Source organism: Halichoerus grypus, chromosome 8 (assembly GCF_964656455.1).
Source record: "Halichoerus grypus chromosome 8, mHalGry1.hap1.1, whole genome shotgun sequence".
In the NCBI taxonomy this organism is placed as follows: domain Eukaryota; kingdom Metazoa; phylum Chordata; class Mammalia; order Carnivora; family Phocidae; genus Halichoerus; species Halichoerus grypus.
The window spans coordinates 7,578,616-7,602,398 of NC_135719.1; the positions used below are offsets into that span (position 1 = coordinate 7,578,616).

General features: G+C 46.7%; 1 protein-coding gene across 5 annotated transcripts in view; it reads left to right on the plus strand.

The window, feature by feature from the left end:
• The window catches only part of NTRK3 (neurotrophic receptor tyrosine kinase 3), a 399,858-nt gene that overhangs the window by 321,697 nt on the left and 54,378 nt on the right, over positions 1–23,783 (plus strand). For all 5 annotated transcript variants that reach the window (XM_078078899.1, XM_078078900.1, XM_078078901.1 and 2 more), the window contains 3 exons: positions 1,617–1,747; positions 11,367–11,539; positions 14,614–14,857. In XM_078078899.1, coding sequence (XP_077935025.1) covers positions 1,617–1,747; positions 11,367–11,539; positions 14,614–14,857 — 548 coding nt within the window. The remainder of the gene's footprint in view (positions 1–1,616; positions 1,748–11,366; positions 11,540–14,613; positions 14,858–23,783) is intronic.

Below are 23,783 nucleotides of genomic sequence, written 5' to 3' on the forward strand. Positions count from 1 at the left end.
GAGACTCTCTAGCCTTCCCCTTCAAGGCCAACAAATCCCGTTCTTCAGAGGCTAAGAAATAGTGACACAGGGTGTAGAGAAGGCAACCGATGTTTAATTCGCTTGTTGTAAAGACTGGGCGAAGCCCTGCTGTGTGTGGCCACCAGCTGGCTGTCACATGGCCCATGAGGAGCAGCCTGGGAGCAACGCTGGGAGCCTACAGGTCTGTCTTGCTGGGGAGGAGGGAAAAAGGGTCTGCAAATGCTTCCTCCCACAGATCCTCCCCGATAGGTCATCTGGGACATGGTGGGGAGACCATGAACTCTGATAGAAAAAACAAACAAACAAACAAATAAAAGATTTATAGAGACTATTCTGGAAGGAATTCCCAAGCCAACCCAAACGCCAAAGCCTTGCAGCCACACCTGTCTGTTCCTGTCGCCTGTCTCCTCGCTCACGGGGACGGCCGGCCGGCCACGGTCCTCCGTCTTCAGTTTTTGACAAGGTCCTGTGAGACAGTCCCCTTTCCCGGCTCTGCGACGCTCTTCGTAACGTTCCTACAGGTGGGCGGTGGGCGTCTGCCCGTTGCACAATAATGGCGAGGTCAGTGAGCATCTCCAGGCTTGTTCCTTTCATCACCAGCCCACCGCTTGTACTATTCCTCCGATAGCAATCTTTCCAAATGGGGAGGGGAGGGGGACGGCTGAGGTCACATCCTTGCCTCTTCCCGGCAGACGGACTTTAATAGGCTTGCTGAGGTGGTGGCAGCCCTTCTCTGCATAGACCGTGGTTCCGGGGCGCTCTCTGGACTTGGCTTTCATGGTCTCAGTGGTCTTTCAGAGGAGCGGGATTTGTCAAGTAGAGGCTCCCTCCAGATAATTTTAGCTCCCACTTAGTCGTCTCCACCACAAACCAGACCCTGTGCTAGGACTGTTACAGCTACTCTTGTATCACAAGAGCCCGTGTGTGTCTGTGTGTGCATCTGTGTGTGTGTGCGTGTGTGTCGTTGGATTGTCCCAGGCGCTGGGCCAAAGTCTTCAAGTGGGCTCTCTCATTTAATCATCACAAGAATTCAGCAAGGAAGGTATGGATGGATGTTAATCCCATTTTACAGATGAGGACATTGAGGCTCTGGAATGAAATCCCTTTCCCAAGCTCAAAAAAACCAGCAAGGAGGTGGGGGGGCCGGGATTCAAACCTCACTATTCAAAGTGCAGTCCTTGGGCCCACGGCACACAGGCATCCCCGGTGAGTTTGTTAGAAGTGCAGATTCTCAGACCTACTGAGTCAGAACCCGCACGATGCCCATAGCCGTTGAGACTGCCGTATGCATCCATGCTGTCCAGCAACTACAGCTAATTATTCCAGAATCCTGTGTGTTAACTCCTATGGACTCTTGTTTTCCAGCTGAGGCAGCTGTAATGTAGACAGGTTAGGGGCGAGTCAGGGGCAGAGCCGAGACTGATTTGGTTCTGGGTCGGACTCACACCACAACGCAACGCCGGTTTTCATGAGTGAGTCGGGGTTCGTGGCCGAGTCTGCCTCTCCGTGCCGCGGGCTCAGAAGCAGCACTGCCCTCTGTAATGAGGACAGGTACCCGAACTGACGGGCTGCTCTCCCCCCTGCCCCTCCTACAGATGTGCAGCACATTAAGAGGAGGGACATCGTGCTGAAGCGGGAACTGGGCGAGGGAGCCTTTGGGAAGGTCTTCCTGGCCGAGTGCTACAACCTCAGCCCGACCAAGGACAAGATGCTCGTGGCCGTGAAGGTAACTCCCAGAGGTTTGCAGGCGCCAGGAAGGGGGAGGGGTGGCTGGGGGCCGGGGAGCAAGAAGGAGAGGCGCGCTCCGTTCTGGGTGCGAACTGGCGTTGTCAGATGCAATCGGGCCCTTGCTCCGAGGTCAGTGACGTTTCCTCTGGCTTCTGAAGCCTAAGGGGGCTGGGGGTGGGGTGCCGCTGAAGGAATCAGTTTGCTGGTGAAAGAGCCTGGCTCATCCCCGTCCCCAGCTGCCTGGAAAGGCTCTTGACATTTCTCAGGAACAGAGTTGAGTGAGGGGTGTGCGGCTCAAGGGCAGCAGACGTCCCTGGGAATAGAAGGAGAAGGGTGGGGAGGGTCAGCTACTAAGCACAGGGAGACTAGTGAGTGAAGCTGGAAACATTTCTTATAGCCCCCCTGGGATCCAAGTTCGGAGCCCAAGGGGCAGCATGCCTGAGAGTTACTGCCTCCTGGCAGCCACTTCGATGGGCCCAGTAACCACAAGGCTTCTGTCTTGCTGAGCCAGCTGGGCCGATCTGCAGCTGGAGCTGAAATGCATGGGGCAGTAGTTCCATGCTACCAGTTCCCTCCCCCCATACTTCAGCCAGCAGGGAACAGCTTCTCCTGGAAACCAGCATTGGACAAATCATTGAACATGATTTGTACAGACAAGAGCCAAGGAGGCCCTCGGGGGCACCTGCAGGTCTCAGTGGCCTCCACGGGTGCCCCAGGAATGCTTCTGAGGGCAGTGTGTGAATTCTGCTTGCTGTTCTGGGCTGAGAGCAGGGGATACTGCTCCCCACTGAGGACGCTCACCTGGACCTCAAAAGAGTCTCTCCCTTAGCACCGAGGGCTCTGACCCCACCATCTCATGATGACCGTTCCCTGCTTCCCTGACTTTTGGGTCTGAGTATTCATAGTCTTTTTTTTTTTTTTAAGATTTTATTTATTTATTTATCGGAGAGAGAGAGCATGAGCAGGGGGGAGAGGCAGAGGGAGAAGCAGACTCCCCGCTGAGCAAGGAGCCTGATGCGGGACTCAATCCCAGGACCCTGAGATCGTGACCTGAGCCGAAGGCAGACACTTAACGACTGAGCCACCCAGTCGCCCCTGTATATTCTTTGTCTCCTGTGTCTGCCGGTTGTGTCCGTCCACAGATGGCAGATGACGGCTTCCACGGATGCTGTTTAGCCCCCAGGCATAGTGGAAGGGCATCAGAGAGCCTGGGTGGGAGGCCCAGCCCTGCCACTGATGAGCTTTGTGATCTTGCACGAGACCCTTAACCTCTTTGGCCCTCAGTTTCTTTATCTGTATAATGGGAAATATAATATTTCCTCCTTAAAACGTTGGCGATTAAATCACATAACCGACGTAAAATCCTTAGTACATCGCTTGGGACATAGTAAATGCTCAATCAAGAGTAGTTGCTACCTGGTTTTATTACCATCGTTATTCTTGATATTGGTTTTATTGAATGCGCTTAGATACATGATGAACGACCTGCCAAGATTGCACTCACCATCTAGAATAGGGGGTGCTCAACTTTTTCTCTTAAAGGGCCAGATAGTAAATATCTTAGGCGTTGAGGGCCATATGCTGTCCGTTACTATGCTCAACTCTGCCCAAGAAGTAGGAAAGCACCATAAACAATAGGTAAACTGATGGTAGGCCATTTTCTAATATATATATATTTTACAAAAATAGGTGTTGTCTGCCAACCCACGATCTGGAAAATAAATAAGGAACTAGAGTATTTCCTCCGTGAAGGCTGATCATTATTATTGCTAGGCAGCCTGAGAATAAACTTGCTCACTGTGCCTCCGTAGACATGGGATGGTCAGATGAGCGAGGATGTCTTTAAATGGCTTGAACCAGGGAAGTGGAAAAATTTCTAATTTCGTCCCCAAAGAATCTGCACTTCCCTGAAACTTTTAATTTATAGGGTGACACGAATCCACTGGGCATTCCAGCATCCCTCTGGGGACTGGTAAATGAAATGGACATTTTTGTGCTTTGAGCAGGAAATGGAATGATGGCCCCAAACCTTGGGAAATGTTTCTCACCGAGCAGTCAGGGGTTAAGGGACAGTACCCAGATTGGATAACACAGAAAATGTGTTTCTCTTTTCATCCTTTTAAGAGGGTTTTCTTCTCTCCTTGAGTCTGGGAACCTGGAGGAGATGAGTGCCCTGAGATTATACACCATTTGCTGCCCAGGGGATCCACCCAGACACCATTCCCTGGAGAAGACACTCATCTCCTCTGGAGAAGGGCCGAGAAATGGTGTTCTCTGCTTCTTGTCCTCTTCAGATTTTACTCCTTTGTGCAGGCTCCTTCCTCTTGAGTTTGCGCTCATATTGGTGCAGGGTAATTGTGGACTTTCAGAGAACACATCCAAGTATAACCCAAAATTAGGTTTTCCCAAAATTGTGGTTTTAAGTCAATTGGCAAGAATTTTTTTGCCCAGTGGGTGCCATGGGGGACAGAGAGAGACATCACAGCCTCTGTTCTGAAGATGCTTGCAGTCTGCTGGGGAGACAAAAGAATACCCAGGAAGGAAGGAGAGCAGGACAAGGCAGAGCATAATTTGGACATATGGGTGGTGTAAGACTGACGTTAAAATCACGTGATTCATATTTTAAAATCGGTGATACCATTTTGGAATAGTCACTTGACAGAGAATACACTTGTTCACAAGATCTCAGAGAGTCTCCTGATAGCCAAATAGCTGATGGGAGAATGAGAAAGGGGTCCGACCTAATTCATCACCAGAAAAATGCATATTGAACCATAATGAGATGCCAGTGAACACCCAGCAGAATGGCTAAATGGTGATGATCATACCAAATGCTGACAAAAAGTAGGGGGCAACTGCAGTTCTCCTCCTCTGCTGGTGGGAAGGTAAAGTGGTATAGTTGTTTTGAAAAACAGTTTGGTATTCTAGAACATCACCATACTGTGTGACCTAGCACTGCTACTTCTAGACCTATATCCACTAGGTATCCATCTTTCTTTCTATCATCTATCTATCCATCCATCCATCCATCCACCTATCTACCTATCTACCCACCTACCCACCCATCCACCTACCCACCCACCTTTTTCTTTTCTTTTTTCTTTCTTTCTTCCTTCCTTCCTTCTTTCTTTCTTTCTTTCTCTCTCTCTCTTCCTTCCTTCCTTCCTTCTTTCTTTCCTTCTCTTCCTTCCTTCCTATTATCTATCTATCTATCTATCTATCTATCTATCTATCTATCTATCTAGAGATATGTCTAATAATGTTCATAAAGCATTATTTACAACAGCCAAAAACTGGAAGCAGCCCCAAATGTCCATCAATAGCAACATGGATAAATAAATGTGGTATGTTCATACAATGGGAAACTATTCACCAAGGAAAATGAGTGATCTATAGCTATATGTAATAATAAAGAATCTCAAAAACACCATATTGAATGAAAAAAGACAAATACAGAGAAAAAAATATATATACATATATATATATCTCATCACCATCACCATATATATACATACATATATATATTATATATAAATATAATATATATATAATGTTATATATATGATTGCACTTATTTAAAGTTTTAAAAGACAGGTAAAACTGAACTCTAGTGGTTAGGGATTTATATTTAGGTAGTAAAAAGAGTTTTACAAAAGCAAGATCGTGAACTCTGTCAGTCAGTATAGTGGTTCCCTTTGGGGTGAGAGAGGGAATATTGGAGGTGCGGGGCATGCAGTGGGGGCACTTCTGGGGGGTTGGCAGTGTTTTATTTTCTCCTTACATTGAGGATACACTGATGTTAGATTTGTAAGAGTTCAGTGTGCTATAAAATATTTTTCTTTCAAAGATTGATCATATTCTTAAAAATATGCTTAATTTATTCATCCCATAAATATTTATTGAGCACTTACTATGTGCCTGGCCCTGCGTGAGGCACTGGGGATGGAGGAGGCAAGGGGACACACAGGACCATGTAGCTCACATCTCAGAATCCTAGAACCTTAGAGCCCTGAAGGGATAGATGATGATGAGGAGGAGGGGTGTTCAGGATGATGACAACAACATCTAACTGGGAGTATTGATTATGGCCCCCCTGTAAGTAATGTGTGCATGTTAATGTTTGTTCTCACAAGCCACCCTCAGTGTCAGGTATGATCACTATCCCCATTTTACGGAAGTGGACACTGAGGCACAGAGAGACAGGTCAAGCAATTCGCCCAAGGTCCTGCAGCGAATCAGTGGTGGGAGCACTTCAGATCCAGGCAGCCCCTCTCCTTCACAGATGAGGGCATGAGCCCCTCGTCTCCGCCTTTCCTGGTTCCCTCTGTCTCTCCATGCTGTGTTCTGGGTGAATCTCAGCATTGCTCCGAGTCATGAATTCTTCTTGTGGTTTATCTAGTGTAGGGTTTGTCCTTTCTGTGGAGGCTTTTGTTTTAACTTCCATGAACCATATAATCTACTTCCAAGATGTCTAATTGGTTCATGATTTTATGGTTATCTTAATTTTATTTCTCCCTGTTTTGGCTGCATACCTTGTTGTTGTTGTTGTTGTTTTAAATAATTATTTCTTTACTGTCTTTGAGCATTTACTTATTTTAACATCTCTATCAGCCTATTCCTATAAAATTAACTTTATCTGCAGGAAATTCATGTTGTAGTTATTGATAATTTTAATCATTTGGCTCTAATGTTCTATTTCTTCCAGTGTGTATGAACTGCAGCTCTTAAGTTCCTTTTCGTTTGGAGAGTTGTTTTGTTTTTGTTTTGGGTGTTCATGATTTCCAGTGTCAGTTAGTTTACATTGGAACAGGCACTTAAAACATTTGTGAAACAATCTGAGTGCAGAATCTTAGATTTTTAGTATTTTCCCAATTTCTTAAAAAATAGGTTTTCCTCTTATTCTTAACACTTTTTAACCACTGACCTTTAGCATGTCTTTCTAAAGTCTTCACCTTAGTTTCCATAAAAACAGGCAACTTGGGGCACCTGGGTGGCTCAGTTGTTAAGCGTCTGCCTTCGGCTCAGGTCATGATCCCAGTGTCCTAGGATCGAGCCCCACGTCGGGCTCCCTGCTCAGCGGTGAGTCTGCTTCTCCCTCTTCCTCTGCTGCTCCCCCTGCTTGTGCTCTCTTGCTCCCTCTCAAATAAATTTTTAAAAAATCTTTAAAAAAAGAAAGATTTATTTATTTTTTTGAGAGAGAGAGAGAGAAAGCGCGAGCGAGCACAGAGGGTGGGGGAGGGGCAGAGGGAGCAGGACAGAGAGAGTCTTAAGCAAACTCCCCGCTGAGCATGGAGTCCAATTTAGGGCTTGATTCCATGACCCCAAGATCATGACCTGAGCCAAAATCAAGAATCGGACGTTTAACCAAGTGAGCTACCAAGACGTCCCCCAAATTACTCAGATCTTAAAAAAAAAAAAAAGAAAAAGAAAGAAAACCAGCCAACTCTTTGTACTCATATTTCATTGGTTTCTATGATATTTCATTACATTAAGCAATGACATTAACAGATGGATCATAAATGATTTTGAGAAACAATCACAGCTGACCCTTGGCAAGCTCTGCTCTGGGATAGAAGTATCTATCTGGGTATCCAACCATTATTCAGGGCATAATGGGTTTCAGTCAGGATGTTCCTGAGAGGTAACAGACAGTACCAGTTAATTTGGCCAGTCATGTGGATATAACTTGGTGGAGTTTTTTCTGACCAAAAGAATGCATGTGCAAAGGGCCTGAGGCAGGTAAAAGCTTGGTAGGTACCAAGGACAGAAAGACCAACGAGATCAAAGTGTAATGAGTGGAGAGGACGGGCATGGGAGGAAAGGAGGCAGAGAGAGATGGGGAGACCTGACATTTAGAGCCCATGACTGTTTTAAGGGGTTTGGATTTTATCCTAAAAACAATGGGAAACCAATGGCCAGTTGTAAGCCAGGAAGCCAGATGAGACCCACCTGTGCTTGTGATAACTTACCCAGCTTCCTCTCTCATAAAATCGTTTGGGAGTGTCAGCAAGGAGAAGTGACAGTGGATTTTGAGAGAAAAGGAGAGAGATGATTTTTATACTTAAAAAGTGTAGGTTGGCATGCGTGTGTGCATGTTTGAATATTTAAAAATGTGAACATTTAGGAATGTGTGTATCTCTGCATATATTAAATGGGTTAAATCAGTATACTAATGAAATCTGAAGCCAAACACTTTGAAACTTTGCGCGAGCAGGGGAGGGGCAGAGGGAGAGGGAGGGAGAGAACCTTAAGCAGGCTCATGCTCAGTGCGGAGCCCATTGTGGGGTTCGATCTCAGAGCCTGAGATCACGACCTGAGCCGAAATCAAGAGTTGGATGCTGAGCCACTCAGGCGCCCCAAGAAATTCGAATGCTTTTGTCATCTGGACTGCTTCCCTCCTCTCTTACCAGACGGCCCCACTGAAACCCAGGGCTGGGGTGGACATGAAATATGATGCACATAGAGAGGAAGATCAGAAAGTGCAATGTCCTCAAACTTTGGGGGAAAAGAAAGGAGATGAGGTGGGGGGCAAATTCCAGATTTCTTTGTTCTGTGGATACTGCTCAAAGGACCTAGGGGAGCCTCCCCGGCTTCAGAGACCCTCTGGCGAGACCCGTCTCCCTGCAACAACAGGAGCTCACTGGTGCCCCTTATGGCGATCCACTTTGAAGTTTCCCAGTCCCAAAGAAGGGGTTGAGCGTGGATGCCACTGAGAAGGGCGGGGGAGCCTCTGAGCTGATTTTCCTCCTCATTAGTCTCCTCCTGTCATCTCTGTTCCAATTGCATCAATCCCTGGGAATTGGGGCCACCTGCAGCCCTGGCCCCCAGCTGCCGCACCTGACCCCTTGCCAATGACATAGGCACTTCAGGTTGGACCCAGGAGCTGGAAAACCCGGTGTGAAGGCAGAGAGAGAACTAGCAGTGGACAAGGGCTGTGGAGAGACTAGGGGACAGTGGTTGCTCTGTGCCCCATCTCCCAAATGAGGAACCCCTGTCTGCCTGGCGGTGTGGAGCACCAGGCTTGGGCACGCTGGCTGGCACTGCCTGAGTGCCAAGAACGGAAAAATCCCATGGCTGCTATTGGCGTCCAGACAGTTCGAGAGAATGATTTACAGAGATGGAGAGAGGCCATTTGGCTGGCCCCAAATTTGATCTACTTTTCCCTCTCATAAATCCAGCATTCCCATAAATCTCTGTAGTCTCCCATCCCACCCATGCTGGGTTCCTCTTTTCTCCCCCCTCTTATTCTTCATGAAAATAAACAAATCACTGGCAGTCATCCTCTACCCACGGCCCAGGCCACGCAGCTAAGGAGCTGGGTCGCAGCGAGCACCCCTCTCATCATGACTCTGCCTTCTCCCACGCATAGCAAGAAACCTTTGCAAATGTCATTGTTCTGGCTGCACGTGGACACACAGCAGCATGCTCCTTTCTTAGTGGGCAGCTTCCCTGAGAAGGCGGCCAGAGCCGAAGTGCAGAGCGCATGAGCTTCAGAGCCGGCAAAGTCAGCAACGGGCTGGACCGCCCACCTCCCTGCCGGGCTTAGTCAGCCCTACCTGTCCAGCATCCTCGCTGCGCCCGGCCCCTCTGCCTTACCTGGCCCTCTCCTCTGCCCTTTCACACCGTAAAATGTCTGTGCCCCCCATTTCCTTGGGGACGTGCCTAGTGGCCAATTCATCTGGTAAATTAACTCAAGCAGGTGTGCCAGCCAGGAAAGTGTCCCTGGGCTCTAGATTCAAGCCCTGGCTTCTTGCATGGTCTCTGGCAAGTCATTTCCCCGTTCTGGACCTCGGTTTCCTCACCTGTCCTGTGGGAAAGCTGCATGAGATAAATCCCAGAATTTCTGTCAACGGTAGAATCATTTCATCAAATGCGTTTTCGGTGAACGCTCCAAAGTTTGAAAAGAGTGAAAGGTGGTGCCGGTCGATGTTGGAGGGGTTTGATCTCTGGCTAGGAGACCATGGCCCTAGAGACATTGAGACTGAACTCTGGGGTCCCGGAGATGGCTGAGGTCCGGTTTAATGGTACGCTTCCATTTGAGATGTGTGAATGCATACTGACTCCCAGACAGGGCTGGGCCTCAGTTTCTCCAACTCCAGCAATAAGCAGGTGGAAGGAAGCTGGTGATATTTAGTGCTCAAAGTGCATCATCTCTAATGTGTGCTAGTGACTGATGGAGGTCTGATGGGCCCTACTAGATAGGATTTTTGCATATGCACATCCCTGCAGGGCTGTCAGCCAAGGCAGCCCTGTGGATTTCAGTTAATGCGTGTGGCCGAGGCAACAGAAAGACCCCTGGCTGGCGAGGCCTTGCAGGAGTAACATGATCTACAGGGGAGGTGGGTCAGCCTAAATCACCAAAAAGGCCAGATGCTTGGCAGAGCGGATGCAAACCATTCTCATGCCTGTCTAGATTATCACTAAGCTGAAAAGAGCGTGCCAACTTCACACTCACTCCCTCATGGCCTGGTGTTGTGTCTGGTGAGGTTACGAAACTGTGTTGGTTGAAGCAAGTGGCTGTTTGGCCCTGTTTGCCTTCCGACCTCGTGGGGGAGGGAGGGAAGCCTGAAATGTGTGCACCCACCTGCCCAGGCTGTGCCTCCTGCAGGACGCCCCCCCCCCCAATGCACCTTTACTGTTCACCCTCCTTTGGGCCTGCATAGATGCATCCCTGTGGCAGGGCCCTGTCCACCACGGTCCCTCAGATGTGCTCAGAGTCTTCTACTTCGGTCTCACCATCCCCTTCTAGTGCTAGAGTGTCCACCCTCACACCTGACACCCCTCCTGACCGCTCCTCTTCCATTTGTCTTCCTGAAACCCAGTCTGATGTCTCCCACTCACCCTGGGCTCTCCCACCCCGCAGGGGCTACGCCGTGGCGTTTTAGTGACCACAAGATGCCCACCTGCCCATCCTGCCCTGGGATTTTGCAGGACTTGATGCCATCCTGGTTCTCGGTGGATCCTAAAGCTGTTGCCCGTTCACTGCTGTTCCCATAGCTGCAGTCCCACTCGCCCCCCAGTGCCTCCTTCAGCTTCCTACTAGGAGGACACAGGTGCCTTCTAGAAGCAACATGTTGATGTTTCTCTGTGAATGTACACTCCTTCACAATCTAAAATCAAGGAATAGAAAGGGCAAGGAGGCTTTATTATGCCTGATTTCTGGTAGGCTCTGGGCATAGGCTAATTTACAAAGTTAAAGCAATGGGGTGGTGGTTTTTCCACTGTTATTTTTAGCTGCAGGACCATTTCTTCAAGGAAAGCTTAGGGGAAGGCGCCTTGGTCAGGCTTTCCACCTGCCCAGCCCCCTCCCTCCGCCCTTCATGCGAACTCTCAGGGAGCAAAGGGCTCTGAGATGAACATGCATTGAGATCAGTGGCCAGTGGATGGAAGGTGGGGCACCAGAAAGCTGGCTTCTGTTTCTGCAAGGATGAACAGGCTGAGGACAGAAGGAATCGGGCCTGGCTATTGTGATGTCACCTCATGGTCTTTAAACCCTGATTAAAATCGGATTGGTTGGGGACCAGCTGTCTTTATCATGGGCAGGTTTCTTCCCAGGAGGGGAGCAGACAGGCCCTTGCCCTCTGGTTGCTAAAACCCATGTCCTGCATTGTTTCCAGGCCCTGAAGGATCCCACCCTGGCTGCCCGGAAGGATTTCCAGAGGGAGGCTGAGCTGCTCACTAACCTACAGCATGAGCACATTGTCAAGTTCTATGGGGTGTGTGGTGATGGGGACCCGCTAATCATGGTCTTTGAGTACATGAAGCATGGAGACCTGAACAAGTTCCTCAGGTAAGCAAGGACTGCTGCCCCTAGTCCTGGCCCCCAGCCAGCCCCCCTGAACCCCTGCAGTTCCCCTGGAGCCAGAAGTCACACGGCCCCTCTGAACACATAAGTCTAGGGATTAGAAATGAGAAGCAACCTTTCAATCTTTCATATCAGTTCCTGAGCAGCAAGCTTTAGGCCTTTGTCACTGATTTCTAGGGGGAAACACTGAGGATGCTATGACAAGTGAGTATCTTCTTCCTGATCACAAGGTGGACTGACCACAAGAGCAGGGTCTGGAAGAGTCTGAGGAGGGAGCCCAGAGGGCCTGCCAGCCTATAACTCTCAACTCTGAGACTCTAGAGCCACCTTTTCTCCTGATGATCTGAATTGTTTTCTCACTTGGTGCCTTGCATTTCTCAGTGTTGCAAAGTGGAGCTAATATCTTACACCCCTGCTGGAAACCTTCTTGCTGGAGACTTTTTTATGATGAATAAGAAAGTACAATGTTACAAGTTCATCAGGAGACAGAGATGGTTGAAAAACAAGAGCAGATTTTCCTCGGGTAAATTTATAACCATGCTGTCCAGTGCTGTAGCTACCTATGGATATTTGAATTTAAATTTACATGACTTAAATTAAATTTAAAAATTCAGTTCCTTGGTCACACTAGCCACATTTCAAGTACTCAGTAGTCCCCTCGGGCTAGTGGCTACAATATGGGGCAGTGCAGTATAGAATATTTCCATCAATAAAAAATTCAACTGGATAGAACTGTTCTAGAAAGATTAGATGTGTTGTAAGAGGGTTTCCCCAAACTTGGCTCAAGATCATCTGGGTTTTGAGATGCTCTTGATGGAACTAACAAGAGACTGGAACCTCAGCTAGAAGGTTCTGGATGGAGATGCACGGCAGGGGGGCAGACAGCCTTCCCCAGGGAAGACAGCTTCTCACCACCAGAGCAGAGTTCGCGTTTCTCTGCCTCCCACATCTGCCACTTCCAAGTAGTGCCAGATGTGGAGGGGGCAGCCGTGTGTGAGGGTGTGTAGAATTTGGGGTCCCAGGAAGCAGGTGGGACAATCAGGCCCTTGACACACAGGGTTCTTTTGATATCCATTGCATCCCATGGCTGATAATGACATTTTCAGAGTTCACGTGTGGGCCATGGAACACTGCTAACACACTCACCAAAACTTGAGAGCATCTCCTTCAAGTGAGACATTGACTAGTGTGCCATGTTTTTGAGGGGTCCTGGAAAGGGCTGGTAGCAGTTAATGAACTCTTCTTATGAGCTGAGTTTCCAAAAATGGCCCCCGAAGAAGGGAAAATATGTGTAGGATGTTTTGAACCTCCTGAACTTGGATTTTCACAATGAAATTTATTCCTTTCTTGGAGAACTCTGTCCTTGTCATCAGACAGACTTGGGTTCACGTCCTGAATTTGTCACGTCTTAGTGATGTAACCTGGAGCAAGTTATTAAACCTTAATTCTCTCTCCTAGAAAACAAGACTAATACTAACTGCTCCACAGGTTTCCTACCATGAGTGCTAAGTGGTTATATTGGTATAATACCTAAATGAGTTTTCCACGTAGCTGGGTATTCAGTCGATGATAGCTACTATTAAATTATTACAAGTAGTATTTTATCAGGACTGTGAACCAGGATAGTTACTAATACAAGCAATGTCTTTTCTCAGTATTCAAGATCTTTATGCTGTGCTTGCATCCCCCTGGGACGGTCCGAGGGACATGCTCCATTTCCCAGCAAGCCCACGCCATAGATTCAGCAGTGCCTTTAGCCCCAGGTGCCCCAGACAGGCCTACAGAGAGCTCTTGGGGGCCTCTGTGTACCCCTGCCATGCCCAATATAAGGGAAGAGGGAAGAAAAGAGTAGAGAAGCCAGTTGGTGGCTTTTAGGGGCAGGCTGCAGCGTCCTCTACTGGCCGATCGGAGCTCAGGCTTGCCTGCGGATGCTCCTTCCTTGCGCGCTGATGCGGTAGCTCTCCGTCGGAGGGTGAAGTAGGCAGAACCCACAGGAGACAATAAAATGAATGTGTTCGTATTTAACGACTCCTTTCAGTGGAAATTGGAGAAGCAGTAAAACAGGCCGAGGCCTCCCTGTACACGAGGGCTCCTTGGTCCACAACTTCATAAATAAGGGCTCTGGGTGTGGTTATGGCTCATTGGGCTTTCTGGAGAAAAGAGTGAATACTAAAAGTGACCGATATGACAAGGCAAGGCGTTAGGATAACAAATCCGGGGCCTTGATTTGGGACGGTGGGGGAACTGGGGCTTCCCAGGCCTCAGCTTCCCAGACCCGAAGGGTCTCTCCATTTGGCCCTGCCACCAACAAAAGTTATCCAGTCCTAGGCAGTGTGGTGGATAGGGTAGGAATGTGAACTCCAGGCTCCTGCTACCCCCAGTGTGGACTGCCCACCCACAGCATCATCACCTGGAGCCTGTCAGAAATGCAAATGATCGAGCTCCGCCCAGCCAATCAGAATCATAGGGGGCGGGGCCCAGGAATCTCTTCAGCACAATTGATGATGCTCCTTAAAATTTAGAGCTCTCTAGAGCCACATGTCTCGTTTCCTTCGGCCTCCGGATTATCCATATGGCCACTGCGGCACTCCTGTGACTTTGGCCAGGTCATCTGACCATTTTGTGCCTCAGTTGCTTTAATTCAAAATTGGAGTTGGAGGATTAAGTGAATTAATAGATTTGAGATCTTTAGAGCTTGGAACAGCAAGGGCTTGGAACAGCAAGGGCTCTGGAAGAGTTAATTGTTTTATTAACGATTCTGTGGTGGATATCTAGAGCTGGGCAAACTCCTGCATAGCATTAAGATACTTAAAAGAGCAGGTTTATTTCCTGATCCATTAGACAATGTCTGCATCATCTTAGTTGGGAATCTGATTGTAGTGTTGTACTCATAATGCACACTCACATATTGTAATGTTGGATAGACAGAAATAGGCAATAAGTAGGCTAAGAGAGATTTATTCACTTCTGTGGTGATTGAGAACAGGGAATCAAGAAGGCTGTTCCTCGTGATCTCCTGAATTCTCTCTGTCCACTGTCTTCTTCCCCACCCCTCACAGGGCCCATGGGCCAGATGCTATGATCCTTGTAGATGGGCAGCCACGCCAGGCGAAAGGCGAGTTGGGGCTCTCCCAAATGCTCCACATCGCCAGTCAGATCGCCTCAGGCATGGTGTACCTGGCCTCCCAGCACTTCGTACACCGGGACCTGGCCACCAGGAACTGCCTGGTTGGAGCCAATCTGCTGGTGAAGATTGGGGACTTCGGCATGTCCAGAGATGTCTACAGCACCGATTACTACAGGGTAAGGTGGCTTTTCCAGCTGCAGGACTCAGCGGCAGAGCTAACACCTTGCTCACATGTCTTTGTCATTGTCCATTAACCTGTCACTCCGGAGAACGCACGTATGCACCCATGCCCAGACATACACGCGGTGGTTATCCTTTGGCCACTCCTACATCTTGACATACCTGTTTATTATTCTCTCAATAGCTCATGCCTCCCTTCCTCTTGGACATTCAACTTGATGGTACTCTTACATTGTAATGACATATGCATTGTGTTCTTACATACATCAATACTCATTCTTCATGCAAACAGACTCATACATATATATGTATGCCCAAATGCACACAGAGTCAAGCTCAACTTGGTGCTACATTTTAACACCTCCCAACTCAGTCCCTGACCCAGCCTTACCCACAACACATTTTATTCTCTGAAATTATCTGGTGACTGTGTAGCCTTATCTTGTCTTCAAAGGTAGATCTTGATGAGAAGCCAGAACCCACAGTAAAGTAGCAAAAATCATTAATGTCCTGCTGAGCAAAATCAACTGAATGATTTAGGAAAGGTGAAGCAAGAAAGCATGTTATTGTTGCCAAGGAGAGAGTTGCAGGTTGGCCTTAGAAAAAGCTTTCTGATTGTGGTAGGAGGCATCACATTCAATTTTACTTCTATACAGTGGTCTGCTTTATGTTAAGAGGTATCTTATCTTATTTTGCTTCCAGGATTATTTGTTCCCTTCGTCTTTGGGACACCCCTTCCAGTGGATTATTGAGTGGTTTTGACAGGGGTATTATTGCCAGGGAAAAGACAAGTGGGCACGAGTGTCATTTACCCCAAAAGAGGGAAGTATGGGAGCAGCCTGAGATGCAGAGATAGGATAACCTTTGCAAACTGATTGGAAGGCACATGCCTCAAGAAATATGTAATAGTTACTTCAGGGACATTGAGTGGGTGAGGAGTTTGAATAGGTGGTATAAGAGGAGGGTGGGACAAAGTTCTAGAGGTTAAGAGGCATGGTGGCCATTGGTTTTATCTTCTTTGTAGGGAATGAATGATCATATTGTGAGTCAAAGAGCCCAGATATGATTGTCCTGTTGGCCTAAGCATGGTGGACTATGAGGCTGGGAGTTTGGGGTTGGCATGTGCAGATCTGTTCAATCTGGATGCTCCTGATGGTTTTGCCTAAACAACATTGCTCAGACATTAGACCTGGTCACTCAAGACACTTCATTTTAGCCAGATGATATACCATCATGAGAGAATATGAGGCCAAGTAGACCAAACAGCAGGGAAGGTAGTAAGGTCCGAGCAACTAGGCAGTTTCTCAAGCCACCTACCCTGTCCAACATCCCAGATACGGAAAAGGGAGCACAATGCAGCAGGCGCCATAGATGGATGGCCAGGGCAGACCTGCCAGGAAACATCAAAGCAGAGTCTTCCTTTAGCATCTAGACTAATTTTTTCACTCATTTCCAAGAGAGGCATTGGTGTGGTTACTGAGATTGCTTGTAAGCTGGCTTGGACAAGTGTGGATTTTCATACCATTATACCAATAATACTGTAGATTTCTTGAGTCTAGCTGGAGTTGGCACCATTTAATTGCCTTTGTGCTCTCTGTAATGGGGTTTGCTGGCCTGTTTGGCTGAGCTCAGATTTACGTTGGTATTGATAAAAGCAAGGGAGGGATCATCGTTTTTCCGTGTGTGGCAGATTTTTGATTATGCCAATCTGTTCTCTACTGGCTTTACCATGGTCCCAGGAAACAATATCTGGCCACAATGTGTGCACACTCAGCTGTCAAACTTACTTCAAGGACTGCCCTTCATATTTCTTGATTCTGATTCAAAAAAGTCAAAAAAATCACATCTATCAGCTATCCAATGATACTGCTTTGCCCTTGCTTTAACAACTGGGAACTGATGCTCTTTCCTCCTGGGAGAGGAGCAAGGGGTGAATCTATCTTATTTCGGTGGGCACCAGGGCTGATTGGAACTTGAGGAAGGGAGGGCTAGGTGGAAAAGGTCCACTCTTCAGGTATCTGCAATCCCTTTTTCATGAGTTCTAAGCCGGGTGTAAGCGGAGGCCAGCTGGCTTGAAAATGTATGTCTTTGTTCACAGGGAATATGAAATAAAAAAGAGCTATTGTAGTACAAACAGTGCACTATGGGAAAACTGCATATCCCACTGATGGTGGGTAGATATTATACTTTCCATATTCTGAGAGTAGTATGTATCATATCTTCGTGTTCAGTTGCTCACAATGTCCTAATGTATGCACAGCTCCCCCTCCTCACCCTCTGCAAAACAAAAGGCAGAAGTAGATTTGCCAGGGGTCACATCACTGGATGAACTCCAAAGTCTTGTTATCCACACTGGAGGATGTCAGAGTGCAAAGGCGTTCTGCATTGGGACCTGATCTTACTAAACACCACCACCATTAGCAGCCTTGGGACCCCAGCGCACTTCCCCTAACCTCTCTTTAGTTTTCCCATTTAAAAAATGAGGACAAATGTAGTCTCTTGGCAGAGTTATTTTGATGTTAAGCAAGTTACTTTGTGTAAAGAGCCTGGAATACATAGCTTACTGGGTAAACTATTGTTTCCTTCATACCCAAGGCAGGAGAACCACAGGGATAATCTGATTTCCAGATGTCATTCTTGGGTCAGAGAGAAGGACCTCCTGATCACTGGAAGATAAACTGGGATCATGTAGCTGCCTCAAAGGAGTAGGGTCTTTAAGTTGACCACATCTGGAAACTTTCCTTTCCAAGGTTTCAACTTGAATAGAAAGATTGGATCATCAGCACTTGCCTGTTCTTCTGGTCAGTGTTTACATGGTCCTCATGATCACAGCTAGGTTCATGTTCAGGTGATTTATGAAATATTTTTTTGTTTGGTACACCAGCTGAGGCTCTGGGGGAATGCAGTGATTTATTATATAGCAGGAGCATTGAAGGATTCTCTCTGCAAGCTGACATCTGGGATAGATTTGCTACTGTAGGTTACAGAAATCTGTTGAGCCTAGGAGTTTGTGAGTTCCTGGTGCCTAATTCAGTTAAATGCAGATAACCCAGGCCTCTCTCTTTGTGTGTGTGAGAGTGTGAGAGTGTGCGAGTGTGTGCGTGCGTGTGTGTGCGTGTGAGCATGCCTGTGAACGTGCGTGTGTTCATCTGCCCAGTACAGAGTCCAGGGTGTGTATACAAGAGCAGGGAGAGAGATGGAGATAAACTCCTCCTTATGTTCTTTCTTTTTTATTTTTAATTTCTTAAAACAAAGAGGTGCCATCTGGCTCCTATATGAGTGATATGCAAACGATTTACACAGGTGAACTGCCTGATTTCCTGTTACATATTTGGAAAGAGAAAACAAACATCTCTGCACTAGAGTGCCAGGATCTTTGTTCTCTCTTCTTAAGGCTTTGCCCGGTGACATACCTTTTCCTTCTGTGGGTCACTCACTCGACGCTTCTGAGATTGCTTGTAAGCTGGCTTGGACAAGTGTGGATTTTCATACCATTATACCTTTCTCAGAACATTAGACAACATTAAGAAATTAGAGGTCAAATCTGGAATCAAAGAAAGTTTTGAGAGTCCTGAAGAGGAGGAGGTTACTGTGCCTAGCACAGTACCTAGCATTGTAGATGCCCAATAAAAATATGAATGAATGAACAAAGTCAGAATGAGCGTTCAGAGTTAGGCAAGAAGTAGATTAGGCCAGACCAAGAAGAACCTGAACAGACAAACAGACGCCCACCTAAGTGAGGTGAGTCTTTGAAGATGTTGGGGGGGAATCCCTTATCTGAGCAAGTAGAATCAGTATCTGGGGACAATGTCTGGAGGAGGCAGGTGAGTGGTGGTCAGAGTCAAGGATGACTCAAAGCCAGAGTCGAGTCTTGGTAGGGGATGGAGCCAAGTGTCCAGGAGATATGAGAGAAGGTATGCCAAAATCCAGACAGACACACTTCTGGGGGACATAAGGCAGGTCTGGCAGCTGATAACAAGTTCTGGGTTCTAAGCTGGAGATTCCAGATCAGGGTACTTAGAAACCCCTGAGGAGGATGACAACAGCAACCCTTAGGATGTGGGAATAATTTAGAATAAACTGATTTGACTGGTAGAATATTTGATTTTATGGATGTCGTGGTGACCCCATAGCAGTGATGAGAAGTGTTGTCTCTTGGACCCACACTATCTGGGTTTGTATCTCAGCTTCTATAATCCCTGGCTATATGACCTTGGGCAAGTTATTTAACCTTTCAGTGCCCCCAACTATAAAATGGGACTACTAGTCCTTATCATATACATTTACTATGAGGATTAAGAGTTAATAAATATAAAGCTCTTAAGATGATGTTAAATATTAATTACTGTTACTATAATTGGAGCTAAAATACAAATGTCTTCCCAGTTCCCAAATGGGCATTTTGAATAAGGCTTACCTAAGTGTGTTAGAAGGTAGGCCAACTGCTATAGCAAGTAGATGCAAAAATATATATAATGGTTCCAACACAAATAGAAGCCTATTTCTAGGTCATATAACAGTATGAGCAGGTGAACTTGTTGGAGAAATAGCCCCTCCTCCATGCAGTCATTCCAGCTGATGGAATTATACCCTCTTCTTTGTGTAGTGTCCTTGGTCAACCTAGGCATCCATCCCCATTCCACAGCTGGGAGGGGAAATGGGCATGAAGGAATGTATGTGGTTAATGGGCCTGACCTGAAAGTGGGGCCTGTCACTTCTCATGGCAAGAACCCAATCACATGCAGGGTCTCGCCATTTGTAAAGGAAGTGGAGTGTAGCTGTGTCCTCAGGTAGAAGAGAAGAGCATGGGTTGTAGTGAGCAGCTGGTAACCTCTGCCCCATTATGGGTGAAGAAAAACTTTCTCTTCCAACATTCTACGGCATACCATCCCATGTCTGATGATTTATCAGGAAAGTTAGGACAAGATATCCTTACTTTCTACTGCTATTCCCATCCTGAAGATGGAGATGATAATCCTGAGATGCCCCTTTTATCCTCTGCTTGCAAAATCCTGGTGTCATGTGGCATTTGTAAGCAATGGGGGAACTTGGCCCCACCTGCCATCTTGGTGCTTTCGTTCATCCCCCTGGAAAGCAAAAAGGCATGCTGACAAGAAAGCAAATTCAATTGATTGGGTGGGGAAAGAGGGAATGTTCTAAATCAAACAGAGTCCAAGTTAATAGAAAAGAAAATACATTCTCAAAGTTTTGTTGACTAATTAATTAGTTTTTGGTCTCAAGTGGAGAGGTCCTTAGATGGAAATCAAGTAGCTGGCAGTGTGTTGAGGAGAGCCAGAGCTATGAAATAACTTGTAATTTACTTTTACCTTTAAAAGTTAATGATGGTGATTTAAGCTAACTGACTTTCAGGATTACATGGAGCCACCAATACCCCTTGCTCTTTGTTGGGGTTTTGAGAGGCTCATGCAGTAACTGGTACCCCTCTTCCCTGCTCAGATTCTGAGTTCTGAGCCCTTTGAGACAGAGAACCCAGACAGATGGAGATTATAATGTGTACTTGTATAGTGATAGAACAGTTGCAGATGGTGGCCTTGCTGGGCAGCAACGATGAGCTCCCTCATACTGAATTCCCAGACTAGACTTTCTGCTCAGTCATGGCAGCCTGGGAATATTGCAGGCTTTGCCCTACTAGGGTAGAACTCTTGCGGCTCCTCTGTGTTCTCTGTAGATAGGCAGATGCCCATCAGAAGGGGAAAGGGTGTGGCCTGCATGCTGGCCCCCACCAATCAGAAAAGTTGTTCCTCCCAATGGGTGAGATTCAGGCTAGAGAGCTACCAGATGGTTACTCCAGTAGGTGTTCCTCCAGTTAGAAATCTGAAACAGTGCTAAAAAGGTGGGTCTCTCACAACTCTGTTCATCCTCACCTGGGCAAGGGGCTGCCACCCTGAGTCTTAAATTCTTTCCTCCAAGGCCCAGAGTAGGGAGATCTGACCCCCTGCTTAACTGCCTGGGAGAGGATTAGTAGCTGGACATATTGGTCCTTGAGGGTTGCTCAACCAGTTTGGTGAGAGCTTAGCCAGACTTGTCCCTAGGGTTTTAGCCATTAGGTTTTCCTTAGCAGACCCAGGCACCATGGTAGGAAAAGTGATTCTGACTATTGAAAGATGAGGGTCTCCTGCAGGCTGTCCAGTGGCCTGAGCCCAGTTACTAGGCCTGATCATTCCCTTGCTGTTTGTTGGATATCTTAATAATTTGTTACCCATATTCCTATTTATCTGGAGGAGAACAATGGGGGGGTTTATATTCCATTCCTAAAGAACGGGATGGTCCCATCTCTTATTCTTTATAAATATGTTTTCATTTGGAGTAATTTTAGATTTCCTGGAAAGTTGCGAGATGGTAAAGAGAATTCTCATATGCACTTCACCCAGTTTTCCCTACTGTTGGCCATGGTACATTTGTCAAAGCTAAAAAGAATTCACATCAGTACAAATTGTTAACAAAACTAGACTTTGTTTGGATTTTATCAATTTTCCCACTAATGTTCTTTTTAATGTCCCAGGATCCATTCCAGAATACCACACTGCACTTAGCCACATTGTTCCTTAAAGGCAGTAGGACTTTTATGGTTGAAGTCTGGGTGAGGGGATCCACTGCCCTATTATAGTCTCTCCTTTGGCCCCTTTGGCCCCAGGGCAACCCTTCATTCACCTTTCAGAGGCCCCAGAGCTCCAGACTTCCCTGTGTTCTGGAACAGGGGTAGGTGGGCTCTAAGAAGCTCTTAAGGAACCCTATTTGGTGAGGACTTGTAACTCCAGAGTCTTAAAGGAATCCTTCAAAGCTGTAAAGTCATTGGTCACTGTCTTTAGAGAGTAAGCAGACAAGACTAGAGCTTAGATTAGGAGGCTAAGGGAAGGCTGGGGACTCCTCAGGTTTCCAGTCCCTAAACTGTATGTTCTTTTCTTCCACCTTGGGAGAGGGTGCCCCATGATGGCAGAGAGACATGGCCACAGGTAGACATCTGGGCATGCTCAGAACTTTAGTTGCCAGAATGGCTGCTGTAGGACTTGGTGCCACAGCACATATATCTTGAGTGAATTCTGAAAAACAACTTAAGTGCTAAGACCCATTAAGCTGCACAAAGCTGCAGAGGGAATGAACACGGAGGAAGGTGTGGAGGATAGATTTATGCTAATTATAGGTATTACAACCTTGTTTCCTTGATTAAAGCCAATGGATTTGCACACCGATTATCCAAAAAATATCAGGCATTTTGGAATCCCAAGTCTGTTGGGAGGGACAGGACTGCTGTTTAGGATATCTCAGTCTCCAGGCCAACTCTGTGTCCAGTTAGAGGCTCCACTTTCATCTGTAAAATCTGGGGTTTGGATCCTGGTTTTGTGGTCATTTTTAGATTTTACGTACTGTGGGACTAAGTTCTAGGGGTAATGATAACTGAGCCAGAGGCTTGGCTTCTTTAGAATAGAAGGGAGACAGGGCTGAAAGTATAAGAATAAAGCCAATGCCCTCTCAAGCAGTCTTATTTTTTTAAAAAGATTTTACTTATTTATTTGACAGAGAGAGACAGTGAGAGAGGGAACACAAGCAGGGGGAGAGGGAAAGGGAGAAACAGGCTTCCTGCCGAGCAGGGAGCCCGATGCGGGGCTCGATCCCAGGACCCTGAGATCATGACCTGAGCCGAAGGCAGTCGCTTAACCAACTGAGCCACCCAGGCGCCCCAAGCAGTCTCTATTACTGCTTTGCCCTGGACCATAGGTGTTCAATGTCCCAGCCCCTTTTCCCCCTCCTGATGAAACAAGGGAACAACCTCCAGTTTTGAAATAGTCTCTCCCCACAATATCTGGATCTACCTTAGTGATTGAAATTTGCTTTTTTCTCTTTCTTCTTCTTCCTCTTTGAGATACTTAGGGTAATTAGACAAAAATCAGCCTTGTGGGCATAAGAATTGCTGGGCAGACTTTCTTGGATGTCTTTTCAGTGATGGGAATTATCTGGATTCTTCTGTCCATCTCAGCACTTCCAGACCTCCAAACTTCCTAGACGGTATTATACTTTATTGCAACATGGTGGTAGTGCTATGGACATCTACCTGCAACTACAGCAATCTACAAAGTTCAGACATTAATATAGGGTGGGATCTGGTGTTTTGAGCCATGGAACACTCCAACAATCTGGTATACAGATGACTTGGAGAGGACATGATGATCAGGAAGTTGAGGTGCAAACAATGGGACTCCAACAATGAGGTGAAAAAGTTATTTTGGGCATCTCCCTTATAGGGGCTTAGGAATGCTAGTGCTGGGGGATACTGTCCCATCTTTGCTTATGGGGTCTTGGCAACCTGTGACTCATGTGGTGGCTAGAATGCAGGACCAGAGGCAGGAAGCCTGTGTTTAGTCCATGCCATGACCACTGACGGGAAATAAATACCTTTCTTGCCATGGACCCGAGTTTACCATATGTAATGTAGGCACTTCCTGTCTTTCTTTGTCATTGTCTTGAGGCTTCTCATCTCTTCACTCACAGGTGCTGGCCACACCAATAGCATTGTTTTCTCTTACTTCACAGAAACTTGGTTGTGGGTTTGATGGATATTCTGCAGTTTTGTCTTAAGATACATTGATGGCTTCAGTGATCCTTTTCCTGGATGGGGCTTAAAGGGCTGGATTCTGGTTCGGCCACTCACTTACTTTGGTAATACTGACTTTAGATCAGTATTCTTAACTCTCAACTTAGAAGGCGGGATTAGATGCATAGTTTTCCAACACATTTTTTTTTAATAGCGGTAAAAACTTTTCTTCACATGGCCCTTAGACGATAGATAGAAGATGATAGATAGATGGATGATAGATAGGTAGATTGATAGATAGATAGATAGATAGATAGATAGATAGATAGATAGATAGATAGACAGACACACATGGCCTTAGTTGAAGTGGA